Genomic DNA, 22,544 nt, shown 5'->3' on the forward strand with positions numbered 1-22,544 from the left:
ACACGTGCAGTATATGAGTGCAGTTGTCAGTTAGTTTAGTTTAAATAAGTCTACTTTTATAGGCCACGCTCACTGTAAATGTCAGTGTTCTGCACAAGTACTTCTCAGACTAATTATTGATGTGAGGAAAAGAACTATTAATTCAGTATGCCACAGCACCTCCACTATGAATTGGACTTTGGCAAGGTAAGGTGTTTACCCCGAGAGGCAAGGTAAGTTTCCCCTGAAGTCACACGCCCTTTAAGATCTAGATGTCTTTTCCGTGTTTGCGACAGGAACCGTTTCTTGGAATTTCTTCTTCGTATGAAGTCTTCTTGTCAATGATGAGACAGCATGTCTTTTGACCACATTAATGATCTACAAAAAGTGCTTCTAGTGTGTCTGGGTTGTAAAAGGGGTTATGAGGCTACACACTGATTGGATAGTTGCACGTTATGCCTAAACAGATCTCGGCTCTCCAGAAGAAATCAAGGACATTTTGTTATTTGTGGCAGTGGTTGCATTAACTGTATTCACCGTCAAAACACAAAGTGACAGTGCATGTATGCTTAGATGCACCTAATATAATTGCACTATGCACCATGAAATCATCAAGATAGGCTTTTCAAGATTACAAACAGGTCTTGCCACCTTAAAGCTTGAAGGGCCTAGAAAACTAAAGTGTAAGACTAAAATGGATAAATCTTTGCAGCTCAGCTGTATTTTTACTGAACAATAAAACATTTAAAAAATTTGGATTCGATGCAAGATTGCTGTGACTGTGTTAGAATGTAAAACAGAACATTTCATGGTAAACGTGAATGTGGACCATCAGTTACATTTTTAAACATTCATCACACTGTTGTGCATTTTTCCCATTTTCCAAGAAAGCAAATTGCTTCATAGGCAGCATTTGGTCTCATGTGATTTCCTCAGTTAGAGGCTCTGGTGTTTACTGCCGATAGCTGAAGAATAACAGCATTGGGGAGGCTGTGGTGCAGAGGTTAGGGCAGTCGACCACTGATTGGAAGAGGGTTACGGTTAGTGTTTAGTTCCCGCCTTGGCCAAGGCCATGTGGCCATGTGTTGAAGTGTCCAAGACACTGAAACCCACGTTGCCTCTGGTGGTTGTAGGCTGGCGCTAGTGTTCGACAGTTGAGCCACTATCAGTGTGTGAACGTGTGTGTGCATGGGTGAATGGGACTGTGACTATAAAGCGCTTTGGGCCTTCAAGGAAGGAAGAAAAGCCCTATACAAGTATACATCATTTACAAATATATTTTCCTAGTTTCATTTATTTACATTTGTCTTATATGCATTCAACAGGGAGTGTATGGAAGAACACTAATAATGGATTGGATTTAATAGTGCTTTTCCACAAGCACAAAGCGCTTACAATGTGTCCACTATTCATTCACTCCTCATTCACACTTGGTGATGGTAAGCTACTGATATAGCCACAGCTGCCCTGTGGGAGACTGACAGAGGCGTGGTTGCCAGTAAGCGCCTGCGGCCCCTCTGACCATCACCGGTACATTCCCACGCCTTCACACACACACCAGTGCAGCAAACATTGAAGGCAGGAAGGGGTTAAGTGTCTTGCCCAAGGACACAATGACAGTTGACTTGTGGGAGCAGGAATCGAACCGCCTTTGAATATTGGCCAACCTGCTCAACCGCCTGACCCACTGCCGCCACATAATACAGTGTATTACTTACAGATAATTCAAACATGAGGGTGAACAAAAGCCTGAAAATTCTAAAAGTTCTTTTCTGAGAACAAATTAGCTGAAAATGGGTCAGTTTGTACAATTTATGTTTTGTCAATCCTTGACAACAACTCCACCCACTGTCTTCCCATGACTGAACATTGATAAAATAACCAGTTTAGCTGTGTAGCGTTTAGTGTTGTGTGGAGTTGTGTTCACAGATGTCCACCATTGTGACATTGTTACTGTTGAATGCAAAGCGCCAACTTGATGGTTTAACCCTTTAACACCGGAGATGTCTTTGACCACACCTTGACCATTTATGCGATCAACACATATCAGCTGATTCTGACGAGGAGAATAGTGGCTTCCTCGTGTCAGAATCAGCTGACTTGATGGTGTAGGCACTTCACTACTGTATGGTGTTGCATACCAAAGCAATGCTGCTTTTCTCCACTTCATAATCCACTGAAATTAAGTTAATTGCAAAAACTGTTGAAGTGTTAAGGTAGTCATGAATGTCAGTACTGGAACTAAAGCTCTGTTGTTAACGACTTTAATTATTTTCAAACTTCTAATTTTGATGGTAAAAATGTAATGTTTTCTTTAATTAATACATGTTAAATTTAATGCTGAAAAGCCTATGTTTATTTCTTTTTATTATTTTACTGTTATACATGCAAAAAAATATTTCAATCTATTTCACAGGATATTATCTTGAAAGTTGTAATCTTTGTTTCTTCTTGACAATTTTTCAGATTTATTAGTATACATGCATACAGACTAAAGTACTCATTTGAAAAAGACAAAAAAAGTTTACAAACTGTATTTTTGATGCATATTTTGTGGTTTTGTGATGAACACGTGGAGTGGACTGGGAAAGGTCTTGAATTAAAAAAGAAAAGAAAAGTGGCAGTGAGAATGGAGTAGCCTGTAAAATGTTTGACTCATGAACCAAACTAATGTAAATGCAGGTGGAACTGAGCTGCAAAAAGTGACTAAGTAGTTGCTTTGTTATGTTTTATTCTGGTTTAATTATTTTTTATCCCTTTTTGTGTTTTATCATTGTAGTGTTTGTTTATTTGACATTGTGTACAGCACTTTGGGCCTCCAAAACCAAAGTTATGAAACAATTTATTCTTAACTGATGAAAAGATGGGATTAAGATACTCTACCTTGAGTTGTCCTATATGGTGGTTTATCTTCAAAAATGTATTCATCCAGAGGTTCTATAGCAGGGAAAGGTATAACAAGGGTCATCTGGACATTGTTTTATAAATTGGAGACATTCCTCCTCTTATCCAGGAGGCTTCCTCAATTCCAAATTGAAGTGCTGAGAGAACTGGCATTTGTAGACTACAGGGAGGGAGCAGTGGGACTTGAAAGTGCTGATGACCATGTGACGAAAACAAAGACCTGAATGGTTTCAGGTCATGAAGACCTGGAAGTCCATCAACAACCACACTGAGGGTTGTTAGGAGTCATTATAGGGGTTATTTGTCCTCGGCTAGAGAGCAAAGCTATTTTTGCCAAAATAGATAAAACCTTCGCCCAACAGAAATGGCAGACTTACATCCTGAAATCCAAACAGGACAAACTGGTTTCACCCAGGTCATTAACACCTAAAGGGGCTATTAAGGCAGGAGAGGGTAATGACTGTCCCTCACCCTCTCACTCCAGCTGAGGACTCCTATGAAATGACTTGTAACAACCCATAGCATAGTTTTCAATCGACTTCCAGGTCTATGTGACCCAAAACTACACAGGTCTTTGTTTTGGTCCCATAGTCATCATCATTATCAAGTCCAGGTTGTCCCTCCAAAGAGCCTATAAAAAGGCGGTTGCTCCGCAGTTGAAGTAACTCAAGTATCATAGTGACTGTATGCTGCTGCTGGCCCCTGAAGACCTTTTGAGCTTTGACTTATGGGCTTCAAATTTCATGTCCCAGGAGACTGTGACTATATACAGTATTTAAATGAAGCAGGAAGTTAAACATTGACCATTGACTCAATGGTAATAAAATTTTTCAATTTAAACTAAACAAAGCATATACAGGATACAGTAAATCTGCATTTTTTTGTATTTAACAATAATTCACAATAAAAGTGGACAGCATTTCTATCTTGTAACCTTTAGAAGATCTATTAAGTGTAATTCATTTAGGTTTAGGTTTAAAGTTAAGGTCCCATTAACTGCCACACACCTAGGTGTGTTCTCCGTGTTTGTCCAATCCCCTGGGGGAGCAGTATGCTGCAAACATAGCTGCGCTCGGGAACCATTTGGTGGTTGTTATCAGTTCTTTGTAATATTCAACTCTTAAGATCTAAAACTGAAGTTTTGACCAAAACAAATCTGTCTTTGCTTTAATCTTCTTCCTGGAATCGGGTCCAAAAATGTTATACACAAAGAGAGTGGCAAAGACATCTGGAATGATCCTCAGCTAATTAACTTCATCATCTTCCAATGCAATGACAAAAATGTTTTCCCTTCTCTGACTAATACGGGACAGCAAGTCGTCAAATGGGTTACGATCTCAGCTGAACGGGAAGGTCTTCATTCAGACGAAGTTCCTGCAGTGGATGGTGAAGCTCACCATACTGGGAGAATCTCTGAACCCAGAGATGGAAACGTGATCATCGATGCTTTTGTAGAGTTCTTCAAAATAAATATACTTGATCTCTCAATGTCATCTGTGTATTCCATGCAATAAAAAAATATTTCATTTATTCACTTAAAACAATTTGAAGAGAACTTTTAGACTTGTGCAAAATTCCTGTCAGTAACATATTTTATATTAAACATTTTACTGGAAATCATTGAACTGATGAAGTTTCTGAATATGAGATACAGATATACAGTCAGTGCTTCCATGTAGCAACGAGGCTAAAAACCTCTGATGGTAGCTCCTCCCACATGCGGCGAGAGCAGCAAGTTGCTGAACACTTATTTTTAGATTAGTGTCAAACAGCAAATTTGCTTCATATCAAAGCAGAGGCGGCGGATGCGAGTCACATCTGTGTGAACTCAGCATATGGAAGAAAAAATCCTAATAAGACAGCTTTTTAGAACAAATTGGATGCTTACTGTTAAGCATGGTAGTAGACAGATGATAATTTGGGCCTGTGGCTAAAAACGTCTGCTAGAAAAGTCGAATAAAATATAAAATATATTTAAAAAAAAAACAGTCTAGCCAGCTTGTTTTTTTCCACCTTTTTTCTTTTTCATGGCATCATGGTGTAACAAAATAGTTTGTAAACATACACGTCTAAAAGTTGTTTTCAAAGACAAAGTAAAAGAAAATAACAAAAATGAAATTAGGTAATTTTTTTATATGCATTTTTTTAAATTTATTAAACAACTCCCTTTCAAAAATATTAAAATGTCCTTTCCTTTGGTATCAAGTCATACACCGGAACCATTAACTGTACGGACAACAGTTTGTGTGAAAGTGCTAAGACAAACACAACACAATGGAATAACGCGAATCTAGAATGCAACGTACACGCTGACACAGAAAACACAGCATTTCAAATCACAGCCTTAGCTTGAAATATACTTATCCTCTCTGTTGCAAGAAAAAAGAATGTGTCAAACTGATTGATAAAAGCTTATGTGTTTTGTAGTGAAGAACATGAACCAAACCTCAAATCAAATAAATGCAATAAAAAAAAATCGATTTTTGCTTTTTGGCGGTTTCACGTGTGCCATTGATTTTTTGAAAATGCAAACATTTGAAACACTGTGAATTGCAGAGGCTATAACTTACACATAACATGAACATGACAGAAATTTTTAAAGGATGTCTAAAGATATCATTTTTGAAAAAGAAAATCCTGTTTCTCACATGTAAAAGCCTTACCATTTTGACAACAGGTATACATAATTAAAAAGGTAACGGGGAATTAGACATTAAAAATACTGAACAGTAAAAATACTGGTGTAGTTAACCTCTCAAACACATTTGGTTTTTCTATTGCACACTCCACATGCATGTTCCTACAGGAATACCTTGATCTTTACCAACATGCACATATTTCTTTGGGTCACTTTACTCTTGCAAAAAAATAGCATGCTACCATACCAATCCTGCCTGTACACCAAATAAAAAAAGAAAGGAAATAGAGAATAAAATTGACTGGTAGTTTTCTAAAGTCTTAAGTCTGTATTTGAAGTTCATTTTTGGATTCATCAACATTTAATAGGAATTTTAAATCTATAACTATAAACATCCTTTCTAATCAATTTATTCGACATTAGTACGAAATGTTACAAAAATACACAAAATGTCCTTCTTGACCTTGAACAAATCCCATGTCTGTTTTTTTTCTTTTTTCTTTTATAGTCAATACCTTATTACCGAATTTGTTTTTCTGCTCTTGTCCAAAAGAAAGATCCATTCAGTGCAATCCTTACTTTAGGGAGACACTCAGCTTCTGCAGGTTTACTGTCTCAAATAACATCCAGGGACATCCCAGGGCTTCTTTGTTTGAAATCCATCTCTAGCCAAGAGAGATTTGGTGCAACAGCAGTGCTTGAGCCACATGCACTGCCAGGCTGATGCTCCCCTCTCATTGTTAAAGACTTGCAGTTGAAAAGCTCTGATATTTCAAAAGTAAAAAAAGAAAATTGTCAGCCATCAAAGTGGGCCACTAGTGACACTACAACAGGTTTGTTGTCTGAAGAGTGGGCTTTGGAGATGTCAATGGTGGGTTCACAAGATGGGCCCAGTTGGGGCACAGCGGCGGCTGGTTGACCCAGTGAGGCTACCAAAAATAGGAAATCATTGGTGCGGCGGACCCCAGTCACGGCCACCCCCCTCACTGCCTTGGTGGCAACCTTAGAGGAGCTTCTGGCGCTGGAGCCTCGTAGTGGAGCTTTACATCGTAGCATGGCCTGGAAGCATCTGAAAAACTGGGTCAAACAGGCAAACGTGATTAAAAATGGGCTTAGACCACAGTGGATTTATGTTCCACATGCACTCTGAACTAATTTTCCAAGTTGTTTTTTTGGGTACTGATGCTGGAAGAAACAAATATAATGCTCCCCAATGGGGGAGTCCCAACATACCAAATGAAAAAGTTTATGAAAAGGGAAAAAGCTACTCGTTCTTTTATGTGTTATCTCAATTAAGTTTTAGATGTAATAAACAGCTAATTACAGTCTTGGGCGATGTCTGAAGTAAAGGATGACACAGGAGTGGATTTTCACTCATGTCCCATCCCATTCCCAGACCAAAGTTAAAGAAAAATAATCCTGTCCCTTTCCTCTCCTGGAAATCTGACTCCTACTCCAAAAATCCTCCCTTATATTTTGTCTTTATTTAGTCATTATGTAAAACATTAAATGTAAATGTCTTTGCTCTTATTGGTTGGTTCTCACTCATGTAAGAATTTATCCCGTCCCAGTCCGATGATTAATGGCAGAGACGACTTCCATCCCACGGGAATCCCATGACCCGTGGGCTTCCCGTAAAAATGTCATCCTCTAATCTTAATTCCCTCCCTACTTCCTAACTACTTAAAAATCATAGTGCCCTGGATTTTAAAAGCAATTCAGGCACATGCTCACTCCTTCTTTTCTTAACGGCAAATATGAAATCACAGATTTCACAAAGTTAAAATCCAATATGTATGAACAATATGCAAGAACACTATTTATGAATCCATTGTGTTCTGATGATGAAAAAGTAGATGTTAAAAAAACAGACACAGACACATCAACCCGAATTTTAACTTTTGACTATCTGCTTGCAATTGGAAATCAAAAAATGAATAATTTGTTTATGTATTCATCAGCCAAACACAGTTTGATGATTTTTTAAATTGTTATAATGGAAGTAAAAAAATTAAAAAAAAAAAATCTCTATCGGAGATCACATTTTTGTATCATACGTTATTAAATTTCATCAAGCGACAGAAAAACATTTTGTCTGGGAACCCCAGGCAACACTTGAAAAGTTTGACTGTGGAATTTTTTAAATGTACTTTCTCCTTTTTAACCCATGATGGTTTTCTTTTTATAGAAATAGGTTGCTTAAGGCACTTAGCCTGCAGAGCAGGCTGGAATACCATACGATGATGAATCATTATGTGAAAATAAGTTGTAATGAAAAAAAAGTGGTTTTATTGTGTTATATTGGCGCCAGAGCCACTCCGGCAGATCACTTTGTTGATTTGGGGCAATTATGAGCATGAAGTTTCCCACTTTCATCATTCTGATCCATATACCCTCCAAAAGTAACAAACTTTGGTAACGCTTTCTTTTACAGTTCTGTACTTACAGTGTACTTAAGTGGTATTTACATGGTACTTATTGTGTAACTACTGGGTACTTACATGGTACTTTTTATGGAATTTACTGGGTACTTACAGTGTGTTTACATGGTACTTTCTATGGTACTTTACTGGGTACTTTCATGGTACTTTTTGTGTCTACTCTGTACTTACATGGTACTTACTGTGTATTTATATGGTACTATTTGGTTCATACCTATGTGGTACATACTGGGTATTTATAATATTCTTACTGGGTATTTACATGTTGTGCAAAGGTGTCTTTTATGGTACTTACCACATGTAAGAACAAGGTAAGTACAAATAAAGTACCTTGACCTTTAGGTCTGCACTCGCTGCATGTTTCATGATATTTACCATGCATTTACCACAGAAACTACCCCTTAAGTACACTGAAACTGTACTGTAAAAGAAAGTCAGCCCTATTTCCACTCAACTACAAGGTACTTTCATTACTAATTACCGGGTATGTTCACTTGAATATTACTTGGTACTTTCCCCTTAAGTACAATGAAACTGTACTGTAAAAGAAAGTCAGCCCTATTTCCACTCAACTACATGGTACTTTCATTACTAAATACCGGGTATGTTCACTTGAATATTACTTAGTACTTACCCCTTAAGTACAATGAAACTGTACTGTAAAAGAAAGTCAGCCCTATTTCCATTCTATTACATGGTACTTTTAGTAGTAAATGCTGGGTATGTACACGTATTACCTTCCTGTGCAGTGTACATACATACACACTTGGTATTCTGACCTCACCAAATGAGACAATGCTAACTTGTTGGTAAAGGTCAAATAACTACATTGTAAAAACATGTTCTGCCCTGATTACTTCTTGTAACATGAGGCAAGTTTAAAGAGAAACAAGACAGCAGTGAAAACCACAATCTTTAATATGATACATGTCTGCAGCATACAAAGTGTCATCACAATGAAACATGTTTTAAGTACAAAACAGTACAAAGGAGCATTCCAAAAAACACATTATTGGCCTGAGGGTCGTGCTTTTTGTCCATCCAAATTCTTTCAGCAGAGTTTGGTAACGGTGCAGGACTTCTTCAGGGTTTGTAACTGCAAGAAAATTCACAAGAAAAGCTCAAATGAAAATAAAAAGCATAACGACTTTGATGAAATACAAAATAAATTTTACCTATTTAATCATTTCTGTAATGAGTTTGTTAAATCTCTGTGTAGTCTTTATCGCTTTGGCTGTAATACTTGAAATCAATCAATTATCCTCATTTATAAACATGATAGATTATTCACAACTTTAAATTTTAGTTATATAAACAAGAACAAAAAAGAAATCAAAGACAAAAAAATCAAAATTGCCATAAAAAATATAATTTGTTTAGACAAAGAATGACAAAAGTAATGTTTTAATTGCCAATTGCTGTGTTTATTTCTTCTTTATAAATATTATTCGCACCTACAATTTGCATTAGCATGAAAAACATGGCAGTGTAAAAGAAAAGGAAAAAGAAATAAATAGGCAATTTCAAATTCAACGCAGTTATTCAAAAAAATATGTTTTAATTTTCAAACAGTTACATTTACTTTTGGGTGGTATTGTTGTCTCTATCATATTTGAAAATAAATAAATAAATAAAAATAGAATAAAAACGGAGAAAGAAAAGAAAATGCAGTTAAACTCTTCATTAATGTAAATAATATGTCCACTTGGTGGATTTAACTTACTTTAGCTTACTCTCCTGTGGCTTCACGGATTCGTCTGGGATGTCTTCTTCACCATAGCTGATCTAAAGCGGTAAAAAAACGGAAGTACGTCATCATTATTTTAAATAAACGCCTTTCTTTGATTTTCCCAGAAAGACGTGCGCTCAGTCAAACGAGCACAGAACAACAGACTTTATCATTTAGGCTACGTGCTTGTTTTACAGGTGCCTCTCTCCTGGTAAGTAACAACAATGTTTGTAGATTTTCATGACAAACTTTGAAAATTTAAACATTTTGAAATAACTGATTTTTTTTTTTTTTTTTTTTACAACTTTATTGAACAAAGCATAAGCATACAAAATCCAGCATCAAAGACTCAGAAAGAGCATCAGCAGTGATAGTCAATGTCATCAATCCAAACTTATTGAATCATTTCAAGAAGAAAAAAATAATAATAATAAAATAATCAGAAATATATCCAAAATAGAATATGCTGATAGAAAAATAATGAAATAACTGAAATTATTGCAGTAACGTAGACATGCTCTTACGTCACATTTTAAACACAGAGATAGCGGCTTGAAATCACGAGGTTAGCTTCTTTATAAAGTTTGATCAGTTTAAATATTTACATGTAATTTATCCAATATTTAAAAAAATAAAAACACTGGCTTACCTGCCAAATGAAGAGAAATTCAAACTGTTGCGCGCGCCTCGAGGCTCTCCGGATTAATGCACGTTCACTTTGGGGGAGTTGTGCTGCATTCAAGTGCGCTGGGAATTTGCAATTTTACTCGCCCCAACCTACTTAACAAAAACACACACTCTGGGTGTTTTTAGTATTAAAAGTAAATATTTAGCCTTGTTGTTTTACATATTTTCCTGACATATATAAAGTTCATTTTTAGAACAATATTTAAAAAAAGTTAAGTTTTGAATAATTTATTATCATGTTTATAAATGAGGATAATTGATTAATTTCAAGCATTACAGTCAAAGCGATAAATAATACACAGAGATTTATCAAACTCATTACAGAAATAATTAAACAAGTAAAATTTATTTTGTATTTCATCAAAGTCGTTATGCTTTTTATTTTCATTTGAGCTTTTATTGTGAATTTTCTTGCAGTTACAAACCCTGAAGAAGTCCTGCACTGTTACCAAACTCTGCTGAAGGAATTTGGATGGACAAAAAGCACGACCCTCAGGCCAATAATGTGTTTTTTGGAATGCTCCTTTGTACTGTTTTGTACTTAAAACATGTTTCATTGTGATGACACTTTGTATGCTGCAGACATGTATCATATTAAAGATTGTTGTTTTCACTGCTGTCTTGTTTCTCTTTAAACTTGCCTCATGTTACAAGAAGTAATCAGGGCAGAACATGTTTTTACAATGTAGTTATTTGACCCTTACCAACAAGTTAGCATTGTCTCATTTTGTGAGGTCAGAATACCAAGTGTGTATGTGTGTACACTGCACAGGAAGGTAATACGTGTACATACCCAGCCTTTACTACTGAAAGTACCATGTAATAGAATGGAAATAGGGCTGACTTTCTTTTACAGTACAGTTTCATTGTACTTAAGGGGTAAGTACCAAGTAATATTCAAGTGAACATACCCGGTATTTAGTAATGAAAGTACCATGTAGCTGAGTGGAAATAGGGCTGACTTTCTTTTACAGTACAGTTTCAGTGTACTTAAGGGGTAGTTTCTGTGGTAAATTCATGGTAAATACCATGAAACATGCAGCGAGTGCAGACCTAAAGGTCAAGGTACTTTATTTGTACTTACCTTGTTCTTACATGTGGTAAGTACCATAAAAGACACCTTTGCACAACATGTAAATACCCAGTAAGAATATTATAAATACCCAGTATGTACCACATAGGTATGAACCAAATAGTACCATATAAATACACAGTAGGTACCATGTAAGTACAGAGTAGACACAGAAAGTACCCAGTAAAGTACCATAGAAAGTACCATGTAAACACACTGTAAGTACCCAGTAAATTCCATAAAAAGTACCATGTAAGTACCCTGAAAGTACCCAGTAGTTACACAATAAGTACCATGTAAATACCACTTAAGTACACTGTAAGTACTGTACTGTAAAAGAAAGCGTTACCCAAACTTTTTGTCCCAAATTGACTCTTTAACCTATGAGCCATAGAAAACCATGTGATAAAAGTGGAAGAAGAGTTCCAACTCCTTAACTTTGGGCCAACAAACTGAGCTGTGTGCATTTTCCCTTGGATTCATCTAGGTCAGTGTCTAAAACTGATGGCCGGAAACTCCTGGAGGGGCATGGAAATGTTGACAAGGGTGTGTGAGTTCAGAGGAAAAATAGGAGATTGATTGAAGTTCGTACGATAAACAAACCCATTATAAAGCTGGCCGAAATCTTTTATTCATTTTATGGGAATAACGTCCATGTGGTTCACTGTGAAGGGGCAATGGCAGCAGCTGTCTCCGTGCTGCTTCATGCAGTAATGAGCCAGATAAACACAAGAACTCTTTAGAGATAAAAGGTGAGGAGGATCTCTGCTGTCCCTTTTTTTATTTCTCTGTATCAGTTTTTGAGGAGTCACTCAAATGTTTAATTCTATTACATTAATTGAAAACACCCAGTATTTAAAGGTTGGGGTAAATTACAAGCAGAGTAAAACTATACTGGAGCCTTTGATTGTGCACATTTTAACTGTGCAAAACACTTAGAAAGTAATGATACATTGTTCTTTTATTGGCATGTCAGGAGCTCTTGTTTGGTATGCAATCTACGTTTTGCCAGCAAGAAAGATACATACAATGTAAAAGAAAAAAAAAAAGGAAAGTCAAGTGCACATTGTGGGGGCAAAAGCGGTTATCGTTGGGAAGGGTGAATAATTTTCCAGAGGAGGTGAAGGGAGCAGGGAAACGGAATTCCTTTGCATTCCATCAGAACCGCAACTATGGTAAACAAGGTCAAGCTGACCTTCTGAAGTTTGAACCGAGCATTTGCTTGGGATAGAAAAAGGTGATGTACTCATTTGTGGACAATAGGATAAATCAGTGTTTTCATGATGTAACATTGTAATACAGTCTTTTATTTATTCATTTACCTGGGTGGTCTTCTACCACAAATGACATAAAGCTGAACAGGCGTATAAAAAGGTGCAAGAAGAACAACCAGAAAGTAGAAAGTAAAAATCCCCTTTAAAACATGGACATTCAGACATATTTACAGATGCTTATTTATAATCTTCTAAAATAAATAAACCTGGGGGGCGGTTGTTCCCTGCCTGTTCCCGTGTGGCGTTGGGGGGATTCCGGCTGCTGCTGCTGCTGCGGCGGGGGTCTGGGTGTGGGGGTGGCTAGGCGCTCCTCCTCCTTCTTTTCACATTCCACCATCCATTTTAGAAGATTATAAACACTCACCTGAGCACAGGTGTTAGCTCACCTTTGCACTAATAGTTTGCATGATTGAATGAATGACAGATTTCACACTAGTTGGTTTAAAGGCATAGGTATGCGTTTGTGAACACTATCTGTTTTGTGTGCATGTTGACATGTGGACATTTTTGCAGCTAGCAGGTGTGTTGATAACATTTGAGTGTGTGTGGACAGGCCCCGCCCTTTTTGTACTACATTTGAACCGTACCGTAATGATAAACAACCAGTAAACCTGTCTGCTCTATGCTGCTTCATGGTCTTACCCTCTCACTATCACCCCCCCCCCCCCCCCTCTCTAACGTCCCTCTCTCTTCTTCCCTTCTTTCCTTTTCCGTCCGGTCCAACACCAAAAATTTTCAAACATGGTTGAAATTAATAAAGTTTGGCCTCAATTACAAACGGGGTTTATTCAGACATACCTTTGGTTTGTCTGAAGATTAATAACCCCTCTTGTTAAAGTAAAATATGTCCAACACAAGAGGCCCTCAGCTCTCATCTGCCTGCCTAGCTGTTGGACAGGACAAGTTAAAAAAAATAAAATAAATAAATAAATAAAATAAATAAACCTTCAAAGTGATTAGTGTCTTCTTTGCATCGTAAATGAGATTTACAGTCAAGACTTCCATGTAGCAATGAGGCTAAAAACTTGACCTTAGCTTCTACCACATAAGACCAAGGTCTCTATAATAAAAAATAAAAAATAATAATTAGTATTTTATATATCCCACAATGTGGGATTTGATGCGCATTTGACCCATCCCCTGGGGGAGCGGTGAGCTGCAGCCTAACCGCGCTCAGGAGGCAGTAGCATTAAGGGTCTTGCCTAAGGACCTCACTGGGTGATGTTAATTGCTCGCCATTGATATGGTAATTGACCCATGTACCATTGTTTATCCACCTCCGGGAATCGAACCCTGGATTCCTGCATGGTAGCCTCTCACCTTACCAACCAAATGAACACATTTTTGTTTAAAGACTGAGCATTAAATTTGACACGTGTCAAAAGAGGCTGCACATACAGATTTAACACTAGTTTTAAAAAAAAAGCGTGAATCTCGTGTGGTGTGAACGCAACACTGGTAGATTTGCTCACAAGGGTTGTAGTTTTCTGTCAATAGTGCAATTTTTACCCCAGAGCAACTTACATATATGGTTTTGTTGCCTTTATTATACATTTTTTTGGGCTGCTGTGATTTATAATCCAGTGCAATGATACTCCAGAAAGAACAGTATCTGAAATTCCACTGGCACTTTTATAAGTTTGTACGTCATTTTAATAACTCAGTTTTTTCTCATGTTTTGTCATTTTTACACTTATATTAATGCAAAAAATAGTAGGCATGATATTCACAAATTGTCATTCAAATGATCTTCTTTTTCTCTTGGTAAAGATCTTGCATGTAGATCTCCGATCTTAACCCTTAAAAAGAAAATCTAAAAAAATAAAATAAACAAATCATAACAAAAAATGGAAATTGGGCCACAGAACATATTGTTAAACATTATGTTGTTTTTTTCTGTTATACTGATGTCACCATTGGTTCTTATATGGAGAGAAATTAGACTCAGTCGGATTTGTGCATGCGTAATTTTTGATTTTTGCGTAAATTAGGATTTGTGTATGCATATTCTTGCTTTGGGCGTGCGTAAATTAGGATTTGTGCATAAATTTGGATTTGTGCGTGATTTGTTACTCACATAATACGTTTTGTGTATAAGTTAAAAAAATACAAAATGCAATTTACGTATGCACAAATTAAGATTACAACAGCTTGAAACTACTTACGCACTTTAAAAAACACACACTATCTTTAAAAAACACGCACAAATCCCTTGTTACGCACACACGAAGCCAAAGTTACGCACGGATCCACCATGAGACTGTTTTCACATCTCACAAATTCGTCCGTAAGTGCTGCGTTTAAATACCAGTGGAATGACCGGTCATTAGAATTTTCCTATCAGCCTTCCCTTCTAAACGTTTTTCCTTCAGTGGGTGTAGCAGGGCTTAAAAAAACTTTAAAGGAAAGTAAAAATTATTATCTGAGAATATGACGTTCACTTTTAAACGCTAATATATATATTAAAAGTATATTATTCTCCGAGACACCGAATTGATACAAAATCCGTAACAGGTACGACCAGTAGGGGCACTGTTTTTTTTCTTCCGGAAAAAGTCAAAGGCAGTCAGACTGAGAGAGTCATGGGAAGAATGGCGGCCCATCTCGGTGGTCAACACTAACATCTACTGTCTTCATGTATTGATTGAGTCATTTTCTGGATACGTTTAGAAGGGAAGGCTGATAGGAAAATTCTAATGACCGATAATTTCTCTCCATATTCTTATGAGTTAACCCATAATGTGATGGTTTGAAGATCACATTTTATTTTTTTGCTACAAATGCAGTATTTGATTTTAAAGTCCAGATACAAAAACTACCCAAAGGCTTTGTTCATATGAGCAACATGTTAATTATGTGCTTGTTTGTTTTTGTCTACGCACACAGTTAATGCAAGCATGGATCAGTGTCTGTTGAAAATTTGTTAGTTGTTTCTGTACACTTAGAACATGGTGAGTTCCACCTCTGAAAAGAAAGCTTAGTAAAAGACACATGAACCCTGAAAAGTTAACTAATCAGAAAAAAAGCAATGCATCATCTAAAATATCTACTTCCTGATTGTAATTTAGAGAGAGATAATTCAATTTCATGAAGTGATTTATGAAAGGCACAAAGTGTGCATTCCTCTGCCATGACGGGATGTATTGTCTTCACCAGGGCAGCCACGTGCTTAACATTCAGAAGGAACACTTTTGCCGCTTGGTTTGCTATATCATTTTGTTATATTTTTAAGATGTTATCATGAACAAGCAGCATTTTTATGAAATGTTTACACGTTTCCTGTGACTCAGATTGAACCTTTGGAGCTACGCACCCCCATAAATATTGTTGTCTGACCGGCATCACGAAAAACATCAAAACCTTTAATGGGAAGGGAGGTCTCAGAGGAATGGTGCAGGGGAGAGAGTGAAATGTATACACTTTCTTCCAGGAAAAAAAGTCAATGGAGTCTTGAATACACTAACCATTCAAAAAAACTGATCTTGATGTTTTAGGATTCAGATTTTATGCATATTTTTTCTAAATTATTACACCACCTTCCACATAAAGTGGAAAATCCTGTTCCCATCTCAACTGTGGACATATTGATGGACAGACAAGAGGATTGTTAATAATTGAAGACTCTACTCATAGGGGGGAATTCTAAGAATATATTCAGAGGAATTCTTTTAGCATTAAATTCCATGCACATTTGTGACACGTAGATCCATAGGCCAGCACAGAACAAATAATAAGAGCATACCTGACTCTGTTTTTCTGAGCTCCTGCTTGTGTGGACAAGGAAACAACACACTCTTGAGTAAACGTAGTATACTTAGTATACCTTTAGTGTTTCATGTATACTTATAGTCTACTACATTTTCTCACGGGTGCATGATAAGTCATGACAGCACCTGGTAGAGACTACAGAGTATTTCAGCTGTACCTGTTCCTGTTCTGGTCATACTGACCAAAAAAAAGGAGCCAAAGATTTTTAACAATATAAACAATATATTAAAATATTAAAAAAATGTTAACTAATATCACTAATTCTGAACAAACAACTGAACCTCATTAAAATGTATTACTGAAAAACTGATGTACTCTACATATTTATTCCTTTAAATCTGGAATTTTACAGAGAAATATATAGTTTAACAATAAAGTAACTTACAAGATTATTCAACACTTTTAACAAAAATATTTTAAAACAATGTTAGACTACTGTAATGTAGGACCATGTAAAAAGCTCTATTCAGTTTTGATTTCTGTTTAGCTGGACTATAGAGCGCACCTGAAGAAGAAAAAGAAAACAAGAACTGTAAATATATATGCCACATTTCTCTACAAGCAGAAATGTCCACTTTGTAACATGAGGTATTTACACCACAAACAGTGCCTCATTGGTGGAGGCATGTCTGACTACTCTGTATTTAGGGTGAACTGCTCTCACCCCGCATTAGCAGCTGGCAGTACTTTTCAGCAATTAAAAAAAAAACAAACGCTGGTGCTTGTTATAAAAAAATTCTGTCACTTTCCTACCCAAAATAAAATAATGATCCGCTTCCTCGTTTCTGATAGCTGACAGCTCCGCTCTGCTCCGCCTGCAACAGCGGGTCCTCCGCTCCAAGCGGGAGCCGTCTGATCTACATACATCTTCCACCTAATTTTTACAGTAAAAGGTCGCTTATGTCCAAAAACTACAAATAATTGTCCTATTTTCTCTTTCATTCAATAAAATCCCAATCACAGAACATTAAACCAAGTTGAAGTTTATTTTAGACATAGTTTTATTACACCGATCTCACAGCCGCTAGGCAGGCGTTCATCGATTCTAAAGGATAACAATCTCTAAGTAAGCTGCATTATTGTTTAAGCCGCAGGGTTCAAAGCATGTGAACAAAGTAGAGGTGGGGTAGGGCGGTCGATTGGAAGATTGCAGGTTCGATTCCCACTTTGCCCTCCTTTAGTATCAACTTTAATAATTAAATTCAAAGTGTCCTTGGGCAAGACACTGAACCCCACATTGCCTCGGATGGTTATGGGTTGACGCCAGCGTTCGCCAGTGGAGCTGCCATATGTGTAAATGTGTGTGAATGGGAGTGTCTGTCAAACACTTTGAGCCTTTGAGGAAGGTAGAAAAGTATACACCATTTATAGTCTGGAAATTACAGCACTCACGTGTGTTTAGACGTGGTAATGATGAGAAGTTTGGCTTTGTTCAAAGCCCAACCATTTCTTAATTTACCATGCTACTCAAAATTACTCATTATTCCTGGGGAATGACAAATTTAAGATAGTACTGTAGTAGTATCCATAGCTTGTAATGTACTCTAATTTGGCAAATGTTGGTTTGTGTTGATAAATCCATTTGGTTTTGTGTTAATTTGAAAAAGCCTTCCTATGTGCATTGGATCATTTGAACGTTTGATACAGAATTTGGGCTTTTTATCTATTTTTTTCAATTTATGGGTGTTTTATTGTTGTAGATTAAATACTACTAAAACTGGTTTTCTGATAATCTAAAACCTTGCACACTTAAAATCAAAATTCTTGTTTTAATGTTTAATAACCTTAAAATCTATCCAATTTTAAAATTGGATGGTCTATTCTATTCTATTCTATTTTATCATAACCGTGGGAAGCCGTGGGACAAGAAGGAACCTTCTGTTTATTAGAAATTAACTGGATTAACTGGATTTTTTTTCATCAGGCATATTTGTCGTAATTCTTTTGGAGTCATATCAACTTGTGTGTTTTGTCGATTCGCTTGTTAAAAATTTGTATCATCAATAAAAAACAAAGACGTGACAAGCTGGCAAACTTTTACAGCGCTGTTGTTGTATAACTTAAGTGGTTGTACGTGAAAAATACCTGATATGTGTAAATATTTTACCACACCATAAACTCGTCTAAGAAGAATTTGCAGGCAATTGAACTTCTTTGCAATACTGTCTGTCAAAAGCTTGCTGCGAGATGCAGAGACGGAGTGAAAGGGAGGAACACCCCGAGGATATGACCACAGCTTCCACACGCAGTGTCCATGCAAACAACATTCCTTTTGTCAGTTTCTCTATAATCTATATCTAAAAGTGAAGGCTATGGTGGGGAGCTGCAGAGAGTCCCCGCTGCCCTCAGCATGTTCAAACACCTCGGTGAAAGACGGGCAAGAAACAAAGAAGGGGCTGTTGTGAAGACAGCAGGCAAAGGGGAGAGGATGAAGTTCGTTAACATACAGACACTTCAAGGCTATGGTCAGAAAGGTGAAGGCGATGACAGATGAAGAGATGATGCATGACAGGCGTGTGGAAGGAGTAGAGCTGACAGAGTCTTGGAGTGATAGGGGTTGCAGATGACTCGTCTCAGAAATCCTTTTCAGGTTCAGATAATGCTCTCTGATCTGACAGACAATAGAGAGCTTCTTTAATTTTTAAGGAAGCTTGGATCAAAAATAGCTTTGTTTCTATATGCTTGCACACAAACACATAGTTTGCCAATCTCATAGATCTTGATGCTATTTTGACATGAAATATTAGATTCTGTCATTGGGGTATCGTGCTTTATCTTATGAAGTCCAAATGAAGAGACTTAATGATGGGTGAAAACTTTTACATGGTATCAATCAGTCCAGACAGAAAAAGGAATAGTATGAAAAACATTTGACTTCTCAGAGTTTCTTGGTGTTTTCTTCTTCTTTCAGATCAGCACAGATGGCACAATTTGGATTAAAAGTCAATAATTTCCTGACACTGAAGTGAGCAGACAAATCAATTTTGTAGATTTTCTACAAACTCTGAAGTTTGTGATGGAAAGTGCAACTGGCCTAATATAAACACTTTTAGTTCCTGGAAAGGAAATTGAATCAAGAACTGTTTGATATTACAGATGTATTGAGCCAAAAAGGAGCATTTAACCTAATATAGCTCGGGACAGAGTGTGGTCATGTCTAGGAAGCAGGACAATGGCAGAGGGATTGTGATATTTTTTCACTTAAAAAATAAAATTATCATCAGCAAAACAAATACTGATAAATCATTGATCTGATTATTGACTGGATTTTGTAGACAGAAGTGGCCACATCTTAAGGTGAACCCACGCGTGTCCTGCAGTTCCCCTAAGGCAGATCATGAAAATGGAACGTAGGATTGTCATGTGTGTGGTAAATGTATTGGGAAGTATTCGTAAGGAATAATTCATAAGGTTCATGCGCCTATGACACACAGGTGATGCTGTCGTGCGGTGTCTAGTCATTAGTAAGGTGTGCCCACTGGCTCCTTACTGACTGCATGCACTGGTGATGCGTTAACAGCCCGACAAACTGCACTCTGATTGTCCTATTTGCCAATGTCCTACAGTGCACAAGGGTCAAGCATTTATCATTTTAACAGCACAAATGGGCTCCTTCGGGATTTCGGGGGTTGAATTAAATGTAAAATCTGTACGATGTACCTGCGTCTTACCCACATGACCCTTACTAGACTACTATATGTGTTCACTACGACCTGTTACCCCTCAATATGCCTGTAGAAAAATGTGCATGAACATTTTCCTACAGCCTCACTAAGCGTTTCCTATGACAACAATTTGTTGAAATAAATCACACAAAGCCTTTTTTTTCTTAACCATTCCTGCTGCTGATAAGCTAGATACCAAGACAACAGATTCTTATTGACATAACATGTAGGATTTGGATTATTAACAGTAAAAAGGACAGGAGATAGTGAGAAAAGCCAGCAAGGTAAATCTCAAGCTGCAGCCTTACTTTAGTAAAACTTTACCCACACCTTGATGATGTTTCTATATATGTCTAAAGTGTTTTGGCATTTATACGAAATATTAGTTTGAGTGTTCTCTGATGACATGTGATTCATAAGGAGCTCTAAAAAGTCGTCTTAAAGTGAAATTACTGTGTTACACTGTTAGAACAGCAAATGAGGGCATGAGAATTTAACCTCTGGAGCATTTTTACACTCCATAAATGTGTACTGATTGCAAATGTGCTAAATTTTCTTGCAGATGTTTTTTTTTTTAATTTACTTGTAGTTTTATGATGTGCTTTACATGTTTCGACAGACTCACACTTCTGTTGATCCAGTTTAAAATATCCATTTTATGAGGATTTCTATGAACCTTGTTAATTTAAATATAATTATCAATGCAATATAAAGTAGGTTTGCTGTTACTTTTATAGAAAGCTTTTTTTTGGTCTGATCGAGGTATATGAAAAAAAAAGTTTTCTATCATATGCAGCTCTCACTGTGAAGAGAAGAAAAAAGAGCCGCAGTTGATATTACTGTCAAATGATGCATGCAATAGAAAACAATTTAAACTCAAATAATATTAGTCACTAAAAAAACAAAACAACTGAAACTCTTTTTAGGAAGGAGTTGCATCAAGATAATGATAGTTTGCAGCCTGAAGAAGCTGTGACTGGACAAATAACAAATTTGAGGCACCTGACGAGTATCAGACAGAATTTATTTTTTAAGTCTTTTTTTTCTGGATGCCCTTACAGACAAGTATAAGGAATAACATGTCAGTCCATGCTCATCCATAGAATTAAAAGATAATACAGCGTGGCATGCGGTTCTTTCCCACTGATAAAAGATTTAAAATGTCAAAGTGATGAGGGAACATAACATTTGTCTCCAGTGTTGTCATGAAAAAGGAGTAAATCAGGCTTCAGTAAAAATCTCTGACCTACCAGGAGACAAACCAGCTGGCCCTTCAGAGGCTCAGCTATCCTTTGAGTTTCTCATGAATAAAAACTCCTGTTAACACATTTTGGAATTAAATATTTAAGCAGCGGTGGAGAAGATTAGAGGGAATTCCAGCACCTGAGCAAATATCTTGATAACTCATAACAGTGAAGACTTTGATTCTGCATAAACAGTCTGTTTACAATAGTTTACTTTAGACTTTACCAATGTTTAGTCAACTGCAGCTCATTCATCATTTTTGGCTTGTTTGAGTGAGTTTCTGCTGAGTAACAAGTGGTGTGAACAAGATTTAGTGTCTTTCTTCAACTTTAAGTTTTAACTTTATTTTAAAGAGAAAGGTTGCAGCATTTGTGTAATGCTTATTGTAGGTTGGCATAGAAAACAATAAACTTGCAAATGTGACAGCTCTGATACAAAATGAAGCTTGAATGGTGTGTGCCCTAAATTCACACCAAAATGTCACAGAGACATTGTGGACCGTCACATATACGGATCTTGATTTTCTATGTTTTTGCCTACTTTTTTGTGTTTACTTTATCCTTACAAAATGGGTGTTTTGTGATCTAAAGCGTTTTAAATCTATTCACACAAAGGGTGTATTCAGACTAGACACATTTGGTTCGCTTAAAGAATGAATCAGAGTTCGTTAACCCTGATTATCTGTAAATTTTCAGTCTGAATACATCCAAGTGAACCCTGGTCTGGGACTACAAAAAGCTCTCTGAACCATCTTTTGAGAGGCTCTCCGAATGTTTTAATTGGACTGAGCTCCGGTTTGCTCTGAGGTTTTCTTCCGTCTGAATAGTACTCCACCACAGTCGTGCTCAGAGCGGACCACCTGAACGAAAACCGCCACTGTAGCCGGGCATTACGGGATGTAAACATTGTAGGAATGAACCATAAGCCGTCGACAAACATGGAGCAATGATGAGACAAAGCAACTCATTGAAATTTGGTTGGATAAAGTCAGGCTTATTAACGCTGCTCACACCGTTTTCCCGACAATCTATGTGTCACAAACACTTATCAGTGTACCTTCATACCCGGTAGCAACCGCCTTGCAAAAAAAATGTTGTACCTGACGTTGATGCAAACGTTTAAAAATTGGGTCACCGATAGTG

General features: G+C 36.9%; 1 protein-coding gene across 1 annotated transcript in view; it reads right to left on the reverse strand.

Moving 5' to 3' along the window:
* Positions 1-5,006: 5,006 nt before the first annotated feature.
* The window catches only part of LOC101168518 (vertebrate ancient opsin), a 105,970-nt gene continuing 88,432 nt past the window's right edge, over positions 5,007-22,544 (reverse strand). The window contains exon 4 of the mRNA XM_023965347.1: positions 5,007-6,598. Within this exon, the coding sequence (XP_023821115.1) occupies positions 6,317-6,598 (282 nt within the window). The 3' untranslated portion in view covers positions 5,007-6,316. The remainder of the gene's footprint in view (positions 6,599-22,544) is intronic.

Source organism: Oryzias latipes, chromosome 17 (genome assembly GCF_002234675.1).
Source record: "Oryzias latipes chromosome 17, ASM223467v1".
NCBI classification, from domain to species: Eukaryota; Metazoa; Chordata; class Actinopteri; order Beloniformes; family Adrianichthyidae; genus Oryzias; species Oryzias latipes.